The 10,744-nt window shown below is 41.4% G+C and overlaps 1 protein-coding gene across 1 annotated transcript; it reads left to right on the top strand.

Annotated features, from left to right (window-relative positions):
- Nucleotides 1–405: 405 nt before the first annotated feature.
- Nucleotides 406–9,800, top strand: NHLRC3 (NHL repeat containing 3). Its single transcript, XM_042014209.1, has 7 exons — nt 406–529; nt 1,601–1,750; nt 2,640–2,787; nt 3,270–3,470; nt 4,610–4,701; nt 6,559–6,671; nt 7,149–9,800. The coding sequence occupies exons 1-7, from the start codon at nt 473–475 to the stop codon at nt 7,375–7,377; spliced, it is 990 nt and encodes a 329-aa protein (XP_041870143.1). The 5' UTR covers nt 406–472; the 3' UTR covers nt 7,378–9,800.
- The last annotated feature ends 944 nt before the right edge of the window (nt 9,801–10,744 follow it).

Genomic DNA, 10,744 nt, shown 5'->3' with positions numbered 1-10,744 from the left:
CTTTCGCGGCGCCGCCGCCCCGCGATCCCGGCGGGCAGAGCTCGGGCGGACCCCGGGGCAGGCGGGGCAGGTGAGGAAGGCGGCCCGGGAGCGGCGTGAACCCCAAGACAGCGCACCCCCTCCGCCGGTCCCGCCTCCCCGCCGTCGCGCCCCTATGGCATCACAGCGCCGAGAGAAGGCCCTTTACTACGCTGCGCGACGACAGCGATGCCTGTGCAGAAGCGGCGGGAACTCCGGGCGGACTCGCCCCTCACCCAGCTCCCGGCGCCGCGCCGAAGCGCTGAGCGCTCCCTCGGAGCACCACCGCGCCCGCCCCGCGCCGTGCCCGCGCTGCCGCCCCTAGTCCCGGGCCCGGCACGGCGCGGGGAGCAGCAGCCACCGGGGCGACGTGGGAGGGGCGGTGGCCACGTGGCTGCCGTGGCAACCGGCCCCGCCCCCGGGAGGCGGGAGCGGCCGGGGGCCCGGGGCTGCCATGGCCGGGACGCTTCTGGCCCTGCTGGCCTTGCTGGCCCTGCTCGGCGGCTCCCAGGTGCGCGCCGGCCGGCCAGGGCTTCGTGCCAGGGCCTCCGGTTAGGGCGGACAGCGGGGAGGGCTCGGCTGCGAAGGGCGCGCCCGGGGCGGCGGGACCGGAGCCGGCTGGGCGGGGGGTGCGGGCGGCGCCCCGGGACCCGGTGGCGCTCGGTGCCTCCCGCGCCGCTTGTGGCTGATGGGGTTCCAGGCGGAGGCTGCGGCACTGCGCGGCTTCGCAGCCCCGCTGAGATAATGCCTGCGCGGGGCGGCCCCTGCCAGGGGGCTCCAGGCGGTGTGCTGCGCCCAAGCGAGGAAAAAGGAGTCTGTGGGTGAATAACTTCCCACTTGATACTGACAGGTTTTCTCCTTGCTTGATTGCTCTCGGTTTTCCTTCATGATAGCCCAGCCTGTCTCTCCGCAGCTCTGTGTCCCCTGGTCCCGGCAGGGCGAGGAACAGAAGTGTCAGGTGGCCGTGGGCCGTCAGAGTCACCGCGTTACTTGTTAGCTCTGTGCTGAGTGCTCTTTTCAATGCTTACCTTACAGCATTGCTTAGCTTCCACTCTTTTGCTGGAAAAACAGAACAAGAAAGTGGAAGATTATTTTTCTCCATTTTCGTTTAAAATGTATACGTTGACACGAGTCTGACTGTGGCATTTTACACTTCCTCATTTCCAAGGTGTAGTTTTCTTTCTTGACCTCTACTTTTTTTCATTTTCCTATTTTCCACATCTTGAAGTGGCTACTGAATCTGGTGCATTTGGAACCTTCTCTACTATTTCCCTTCTTCTGGAGTGGGACTTACAGATAGCAACAGCAACTCTAGTGTAAGAAATTTCGGGGTGTGTGTTTTGCCTTCTAATTCCAGAGCTGCCCAATCCAAAGGACTTGATTAGCTTGATCAGTTTGTTGAAGTTTTCCCACTTGCAGTCCAAACCCCTGGCTACAAGCCTGCTTCTGTTAATCTGTCTTGTTAATTTAAATTGAATAAATGAATTTATGATGCTTCAGCACACAGTTACTTTCAACTGTTGTTTCCTTTGATCCCACCCTCATGGAATTTGACTACTATATATTTATTTTGTATTTTCAGGTTTTAAAAGCAGAGTACTTCTCTCCTTGGAGGGGAGAGCAACAGATGTACAAGCTGGACATAGGCTGGCCTAAAACTCCAGAACACTTCACTGGCCAAACATTTTGTGTTGCTGTTGACTCTCTGCATGGTTTGGTCTATGTAGGACAAGTGAGTGGGAATACTGTATTTCTTTCTGTTGTTCTTGTGTATTTTTGCCTTCAAAGCATCTGGTTAAGATTAGGATATATATGTGTACATTTATTTTTATATATTTACATTTTTATATACATGTGTGAATAATTATTGTATCAAACTCAGAGAAAATATAAGCAGAGATGTCTCTGCTACATCTCTTTTTAAAAGGAGTTCTGGTACATTTGTTCATGGGGTTTTTTTTTTAAAGCATTAAGTTTCTGTGGTATGAATGCATGATCCAACTTAACTGAGTTACAGCAGCTTCTTCCCTTAGCTGTAAGATAAAATGTGATTCTGGGGCAACTGAATCTTCCATTCTTTGAGGCCTTGTCCCATGAAATCAAAACCACACAGCTTTTTCAACCAGATAGAGTAACTGGAGGCAAATTATTTCCTCTACCCAGTTCCCTGTGTGACTATCTCTAGGCCATGGATAAGACATTCTCTCCATGGGATGTGGTAGGAATTTCTTGTACAGTACAGTATGAGTACTTGAGTGCCATGCAGCTAATAAGCACTGTTGCAGTTTTTCATGTCCATGTTCCACTGGGCATGCTTTTCAGCAGGAGCACAAAATCACAGTTCAAACCGAAGACCAAGATAGCTGCAGGCACCTGGCTGCTCTGAAAGCTGGACTCTGTGATGTAAGGTTAAAGTCTAGACTGACTGGAAGGTTTCTAATGCTAAATTTAGACTCTTAACTCTTTTTCCTTTTCTAGCTGGAAAAAGAGTTCTGGTGGACAATGACATCAGGAGATTCTTACGGTTCAGGAAACATTGCAAAAACTTCACAAAGAGGAATTTTAAATGATAAGATTACTTACTTAATGTGTTTTCTTTAGCACTTTTTTTGCCTTTTCAGCGGGGAGACAATGTGCCTAAGGTACTTGTATTCTCAGAAGAAGGCTATTTTCTTCACGCCTGGAATGATACAGTTGAAATGCCTCATGGTATCTTTGTATGGAACACTGCAACTGGAAGTTCAGTATGGATCACAGATGTTGGAACAGGTATGCATGGTGGTAATATGAGAAATATTAGGTGGGGAAGAAAATGTAGTACTGCAGATTTTGCTTTAAACAACTCACTTATTTAGGTCTTTCACACAATTCTGGGACAGATTTGTGCTTTTCTTGCCAGGAACAAACTTCTTGGGTGCTGCACAAAATAGTCTGAAGTTTCTTGAGTTGTGCTCTGTGTTTGCTTACAGCTGCTGAGCTCAGTCAGCACTCTCTCTGCTGCCCAGAAGTATCAGGGAAAAAAGCCTTCTGGCTAGACCTAGGTTTAGTGGTCCTGATACAATGGATGAATATTGTTGTAGCCTGTGGATTTACTAACCCACTGTTGTAATCTCATAATAGAGTTTTGTCTGTTAGATGTATTAATACCACTTCTGAGTATCATATTTTCTTTTTCAATCTCTCCAGTCAGTTTTAATACTTACATTTTGTTTTGTTGAGACATTGTTGCATTTTTTTTTTCCTTGATTCAGGGAAATACGGACACACAGTGAAACAGTACAGTCCTTTGGGTAAACTTATGCAGGTCTTGGGCACACCGGGTAATGCTGGTTCAAGTTTGATTCCCCTGCAATTTGATCAGCCAGCAGAGATCTTTGTGGAGGAAACTGGAGAAATCTATGTTGTTGATGGAGATGGAGGAATGAACAACAGATTGCTCAAACTATCAGATGGTATGGAAAAATGAACTGTTGCAGTAGTTGACCACTGAAAACTGCATTTGAAACAACACGGCTTGGGAAAACTTTTAAGCAAATACTAGGCAGAACTGTCATTTAACTTTAGTTTCAAGACCTTAATGAATCAAATCCTGTTTTATTGCTTGTCACTTCAGAAGAAATCTTCTAGTCATTTGTGAGAAGAGGCTGAGAGTGTGACTTTGTTCAGTCTCCAAGAAAGAAAGCTAAGGGGGATTCTTATTGCTGTCTTCAAGTCAGTAAAAGGAGGCTATAGAGAACACAGAACCACATGTTTCTTGGAGATACACAGTGAAGAATGAGGAACACTGAGCAAAAGATTCAAGAGGGGTGAATTTCAATTTAATTTTTGTTAGAAAACATTCAGAGTAAGAGTGGTCAGACAGTTAATGACAGGGTGGCCCAAAGATGGTTTGCACTCTCCATTCCTTTAGATGTGGTGAAAAGGTGATGAGTTATGAGCAACCTGATCTAACTTCAGAGTTGGATATTTTTATCAAGGCTAGTCCTGCTTTGAGGAGCAGGTTGGACTAGGCAGTGTCTGGAGGACTTTTATACTTAAATAGTTCTGTGATTCTAATTAGCTCGCTCATACTCCTCATTTAGGGCAGTGACTAAGGAGTCTGCACATGTCACAGCTGGAATAAGTGGAGGAGCTCCTGTTTCTCTGTTGTGCTATCATAAAGCAGATAGTTTCCTAATACATAGTTTGCAAAATGGTAAATTGTTAAAAGTAAAAACTTCAGGTAACAAATGTTAAAAATCAATTTAGGAAACAATAGCATAATCAGCCATCCTATTTTTTTCCTTTTTTTATTATTTTAAATTCAGTGCTTAACAAAACCTTGGGTTATGGCCCTTGTGTATTAGTTGCTACATTTCTGTAACCATAATCCTGAAACCACTAATAACAATCCAGTAGTCACTGTAATAGTCATGTCTTTTCTCAGATTTATGTATTGGGAGTACTGTGTTTAAACAGTTTGGAAATTTCCCCTTTTACAAATTACACAAAGTAACTTTGCAAGAGAATGACTTAAAAGCTGGTTTATTTGTTGTTTTCTCACAGTTTGTTTTTTTTTTTACATTTATTTTTCATGGTGCTCACTGTTTAGACTACAAAGAGATATGGCTGACTGGAACAAATGGGAGCGGCATTGGTCAGTTCAAGATTCCTCACAGTGTAACACTGGATGCATTTGGACGGGTAAAGAGTAAAGGAATTTTTTTATTTCATCTTTCAACAGACTTATTTATATGTACTTGGACAAAACAAAATGTATTTCTTTTTTATTTAAGCTGTTGGGATCTGTGTTGCTTTATGGGGTTACAGTTTTTGGTGTGATAGTCATGAGCTGAAGTTTCATACTGCAGGTTCTATGGAAGCAGCTGACTCCAAGGTTAACACAAGGATCCTGACCACTTACACTGTCAATGTCCATGCAACAACAGACTGCTTCTCCTGCAGTTTGTAACAGGTTGCCATTGTGAGACTACAGGAGAACTGTGTTCTCTAATAAATAAAAGCACTTCTGTTTCTTCATGTAGAAGCAGCAGCCTGCTTGGGCCATTCTTACCTTGACTAACAGCTCTTCTGCCATGGGAAAGAGCATACCAAAGGATCAAGTCCAGCTGTAAATACCTATGCTTTGACGTACAGCCCAGAAAACTGGGCTGTGAATGTGTGTGGGATGAATGATAAGAGCTAGAAACATTGGCTCTACTCTTCTTGTTTTTGTGTGGTTACTTTCTCTCTCCTACTGGCTGCCTGTGTAGTTGATCCTAAAACTTGTACACAGAAGAAACATATAAAGACGATCCTGCTAGATGACAAAGTGGTGGTCTGTTATCCTCAATCGCTACACTTCAGGGGGCTTTAATTTCATACTTGGAAATTCCAAGTAAGCTTTAGGTGATAGTAAGGCTCTAGCTAGGTTATGAACATTAGTGTCTTTTACAAGCAGCTCAAGGCATTCCAAGAGTCTGCTTTTGCCAGGTGTTAATTGTAGCCTGGCTTTTGCTCTGGCAGTCCTAGAGAAGAATTATGCAGTTGCTTCTTAATCTGTTTCAGGGCAAATAAGATTGCTTCACTAGAACTCCACTGGTTGAAGCTAATTCTGCTGATGCTGTCTGAATCAGAATAAGAAGTGTATATCAAAATCAATTCTCTGCCAAAACTGGCAGAGTGGGAGAAAAACCAGGAGGAATATGGTCACTTTCTGCTGCAGGGTAACTGTGAGTTTATTCATTCAAAGACAGCGACTGGGATGAGCTGTGATTTTACTGCCAACATCGTGTTGATCATCAGTTCAGGTTGAGAAATAATTGTTAATTCATAAGAAAGCTAAGAGAATGCTGTAGTAGTGTTTCATTTAACAATAGTGATGAAAGATCTAAGGTTATGTTTATTGCTCCCTTTTTGGTGATACCCCAGAAAAGTTACGAAGTTTACATACCAGACTGATGAGTTGTCAACAACTAAAACTTCAGTGATTGTTGTACAAAAAATGCCTTCACTAGAACTGTCTAGTGGTATTCCTAGCTTGCAGAGTTTGTGAACCCAGTTAACACAGGGTGGGACAGAGACAAAACTGGTTAGACAAAACCAGCTAAACACGCTCTAAGTGTTTAAATTGCTCAGTGTTTGCAGTAGTATTAGGCATATCAAGAGTGTTTGCAGATCATGATCATGAAATGAGACTACCACTGGAAAAACAAATGCAGGTGACAGACCTTTAGACAGATCTTCAGAATTTTATAGGTGGAAATATGTCTTCATTGTGGGGATAAAAATCCTATAAAATATGTCCATATAGCCACAAAAATGAAGAGAAGGCACTGATTTCTCTGTTAAAGTAGTATAAAATAATTTGTGTATGTTAGCTACAGGCCAGTTTTGGTTTATATCTGGAAGTCAGATTTTCTAATTTAGTTTTGAGTGGGAAGGTATACATTCTTCCAGGTACATTCTTCCATTTTTACTACAGGGAACTTTGCTCTTGTAAGAAACAAATGCATTTAATTTGTTCTATTTGTTGACAGCCATGATTTTTCTTTTTAACAGGTATGGGTTGCAGACAGAGACAACAAGAGAATCCAAGTTTTTGATAAAGTCACAGGAGAATGGCTTGGGTCTTGGAGTGGCTGTTTTTCAGAAGATGGACCCTATTCTGTCAGGTATTGTTGAACAGTTCTAGAAGCATGCAGTTGCATAAATAAGGTGTACTCTTACTGATGAATTAAAATGTTGATATTTAATGCCTGATGGCAAGGAGTTAACTAACCAGTGTAGTAAGGTGCTGGGTGTCCTAACATATGCAAAGATCTGCACAATTGCACCTTGACCAGGAAATTCTGGCTTTTAACAAGCCCTGTGGATTCGAGTGCAGGCTTGGGAGCTTCACTTCAAAGTTGTTATGATATTAACCTTACTGTTACACCTTCTACAGGAATAAAGATTTTCTTGAACGAGTTTTCTGTAGCATAATGTGTCTCAATTAGCAGCCATATGAAGAGCAAGGCTTACAAGTTAATTCTCAATGTCACATTGCATTTTTCACTCAGTCCTCAAAACTGACTTTAAAGAGGTTTTTTTGTGTTAAAATGAGATGTCATACGGAGTTCATTGTTCAAAAATATGTTTGTCTTTCACAGGTTTACTGCTGATTACAAATACCTGATTGTAGCTCAGCTGAACATCAACCGGTTGGCAATCTTGGCAGCACCTCCAGTTGGCTCCATTGGGGACTGTGTCATGGTCCACAGTGTCCAGCTGGCTGATGAAACCAAACCACACCTTGTGGATGTAGACATGAGGTCTGGAGCAGTCTATGTTGCAGAGATTGGAGCCCAGCAAGTACAAAAATATGTGCCCTTAAGCTGATGGTTTCCCACAACTGCCATGGCACAAGCTGTGCGTCATACAAAACCTATGACCACATTTCCATGAGTTCTTTATAGCTGGTGTTTCCTTAGACAAGCACAGAACTACACAAGTGCTCCCAGAACTCTAGAGCTAAGACTCTGTCCTAGCTGTTCTGGAGAAATACTTCATCTTGAGTTGTTACTTGTTTAAGTAATGATATGGTGCCTTTTACTTTTGTTGCAACTGTAAAATGATAAGCATTTTCATTTTATTATTATTTTTACAAACACAACTGTTGATCTTAAATGCATGGAGTCAACTTGGGGCTCCTCTGCATAGACCGTGTTGTTAAATGGTCAGAAATGTCTGAAAGAAGTTTCATAAATTATTTCCTGGGAGAAGAGCACTTCATTTCAATGTTTCTTCACTTTTCTTTTTTTACTGTTCAACACAGAATATAAGGATGTGTCACAATGTTAAATTAGATGCTGCTGGATATTGGTGTCAGTACTGATACTGGCATCTGCCTTAGGTGGTTAATGACGTAAGTATTGAAATCTGTTTTCAGCTCTAGCTAAAGCCATAAAGTCTGTAATAAGCTTGAGCTAAATTGATATTAGACACTTCAAACTAAATTAAAAGTATGTGCACAGCAGCCAAGTACTGATTCTTAACTAAATCAATTCTTAACCTTATTTGATTTATATCAGCATGAGTTTTCTGTTCCGTAAGATTTCATAGGGGAACATACTGAGGTTCAAGTCATGTAAGTTCCTCAAGAAAAACAAATTGCAATTTGCTAGGAAAGTCTTAATAAGCAGTAGGGACTGGGAGACATATGATTTTCTTCTGGCTTAATTGAAGCTCTGTCAGTTAACAGCAAAGCATCTGTTTTAATTTATTTCCAGAACTCAGACTTCATCAACTCCACTAATGTCTAGAGTTAAGTTTCTTACACTATATTATAGCAGATGTCTCTAAGCTCTGTCCTAAAAAATCCTGCTTCTCCATTCCCAGACCAGAAGGATTCTGCTTTCTTTACATGTTGCTACAAGATTTTAAGTTCACTTTATAGCATAGAGGGAGCCAAGTATGGGAAAATGGGATGGGGAAGATGGCATGGCAGAAATGAGACAGTGGATAACTGATCACCATGGTAAAACTGTGGATCCACATTCCAATCCACATTCCATATTTTCTAGCTCTTCAAAACACTTGAGATGATTTTTGCTGTTTCCACACACTTATTCTGCTATGTGGATTATTTTAATGCTAATTGCCAGCTAAGAGAGGCAATTTTTTTTCTACTTTCTTAGAAAGGGAATATGGGAAATAGAATTTTACTGATGGGAAATACCCATTTCAGTGAATGTTATCAAAAGCAAATGCTACTTAATTTGGTAGGTGCCAACCTATGATCACAGTTTGTGAGTCAGTAGATGGAAAATCTGTCCAGAAAAGTCAGATTCATACCTTCTCTGGAAAGTAACTCAGCTGTGGAACCTGACTGCCTGATTTCAGTGCTATTTGAGATTAATGCACTAAATGTGAATGCTTTGTTGTTGGCTACATCCACAACAATAAAACCAGATCCCACCTGGAGCTGTCCTCACTCAAGCCTTAGAAGCAGAACTTCAAGGTTATCCACTAGCAAATATGGTCCATCACTTGTGTGGTCTTGAATGGGAGCTAGTAAGCAATATTTATTTGCTGAAAAAGTAGCAGTACTTCCTCTAGACCATGTGGCTATGTCCACACAGTGTGTTGTCTGGCTCTTCTAACTAGTTTTTGACCAGCTCAGGGATCTCTGCTCTCTGTGCAATTTAGCTATTTCTTGTCTACACAAGGTGGATTTATTTTATAAAATTTTACTGTGATGATATGATATTTGAACATATCTTGATGGTATAGGGGGTCCAGGCATACCCATCTCTCTTCACTACATCCTCTCCTTATTTATTTTCCCTTTGTCACATCCATTTGAAAGTAGAACTACAAGCTCTCTGGGAATATGTTTTTGTGTTCAGTAAAGCAATATAGTGCACTTTTGGATGTTGACAAATAACTTACATGTACAAGTTTTCGTTTGCTGCATGGATCTGCTCTCAACTCTTTTTCATGAGCCTGTGTAGCCTCAAGAAATTGGGAGCATCCATCCAGTTTTGTCTGGCTTTACTGAAATAGGCCAAGGTGCCAAAATGTGCCTTGCCACCAGGCATTAGGGTATCCATGATAACGAGGGACAAGGGATGCTTATTATTAATAATTATAAGATGCTTAGACTCTGGTTTATCTCTGTATCTATGACCAGACTGAGAAAATGATTTTGTGCACTAACTTGCTATTTCTCTGAATGTTTTCTTATGTATCACCTTGATACTGATCTCTGAAAAAATGCATAGTAGGAGAATTTGTTAAAATAAATTGAGAATTTCCCATTATTAAAGTCTTGGGTGCTTTATTTCTGTTCTAATATAATTACATTCCACTGTAATGGATTACTCTTCTAAATACAGGGCCCTAGGCACTTAAATAAGGTATTAATTAATTTCTGATAATTTAAATTACATTTAAATGTAATCTAAAATTCCATGTTATCTTTATGCATCACTATTTCTGTGGCCAGTCTCTTTTGCATTCTAATTTATGTATCAACACAGACACTTAAATATCTCTCATATGTTTCCCTCTGAGTAATTAGTAAAATGGAATAATGAGTTACATAAGTGCCAAGTTTAAAAAAAAATATTTAAACTGTATATACCCTTATGATGCTAGTAGGGAAATTAAAAAGAAACTAACAAAACACTCCTTATACCAAATCAAGTTTTACTTTCAGAAAGGATTTACTGAGCAATTCATCTAGTTTTTAGAAGACCAAGAAGGGTTCTCTATGGATTAGAAATACTTGCACAAGAAAAAAAGTAACATACTGCAGTGTTAACTAGACAAGAGAGAAATCTAAGGTGATTGCTAGAAGTGCCCAGAAATGTAATTTTAGGTATTAAGTGCCAGCTTTAAAGTGTGAGCCGTAATCACTGGAGTATTCAAGTAATGGAAATAGAATTACCCTCTATTTTGTTGTCTCCAATTCTGCAGGCCTTTTTTCTTAATGATACTTTTCTCTGAGTAAGTACCTAGGTGTTAACTGGATGATGTTTCCAGGATGTAAGACCAGAACACACAGTCCTCTCTCTTCACAGAACCATAGAATGACTTGGGTTGGAAAAGACCTTTAAGATCATCTGGCTCCAACCCCCCTGCCATGGGCAGGGAACTTGCCACTGGATCACGTTGCTCAGATCATCCAACCACACCTTGAGCATTTCCAGGGATGGGGCATCCACAACTTCATTGGGGAACTTGTGCCAGTGCCTCATTATTC

Source organism: Corvus kubaryi, unplaced genomic scaffold (genome assembly GCF_017639235.1).
Source record: "Corvus kubaryi isolate FWS band 111438036 unplaced genomic scaffold, C.kubaryi_AGA036_p1.0 split1-65, whole genome shotgun sequence".
NCBI classification, from domain to species: Eukaryota; Metazoa; Chordata; class Aves; order Passeriformes; family Corvidae; genus Corvus; species Corvus kubaryi.
Note: the sequence above shows the minus strand (reverse complement) of the source record. Positions and strands in the feature narration are given on the sequence as shown.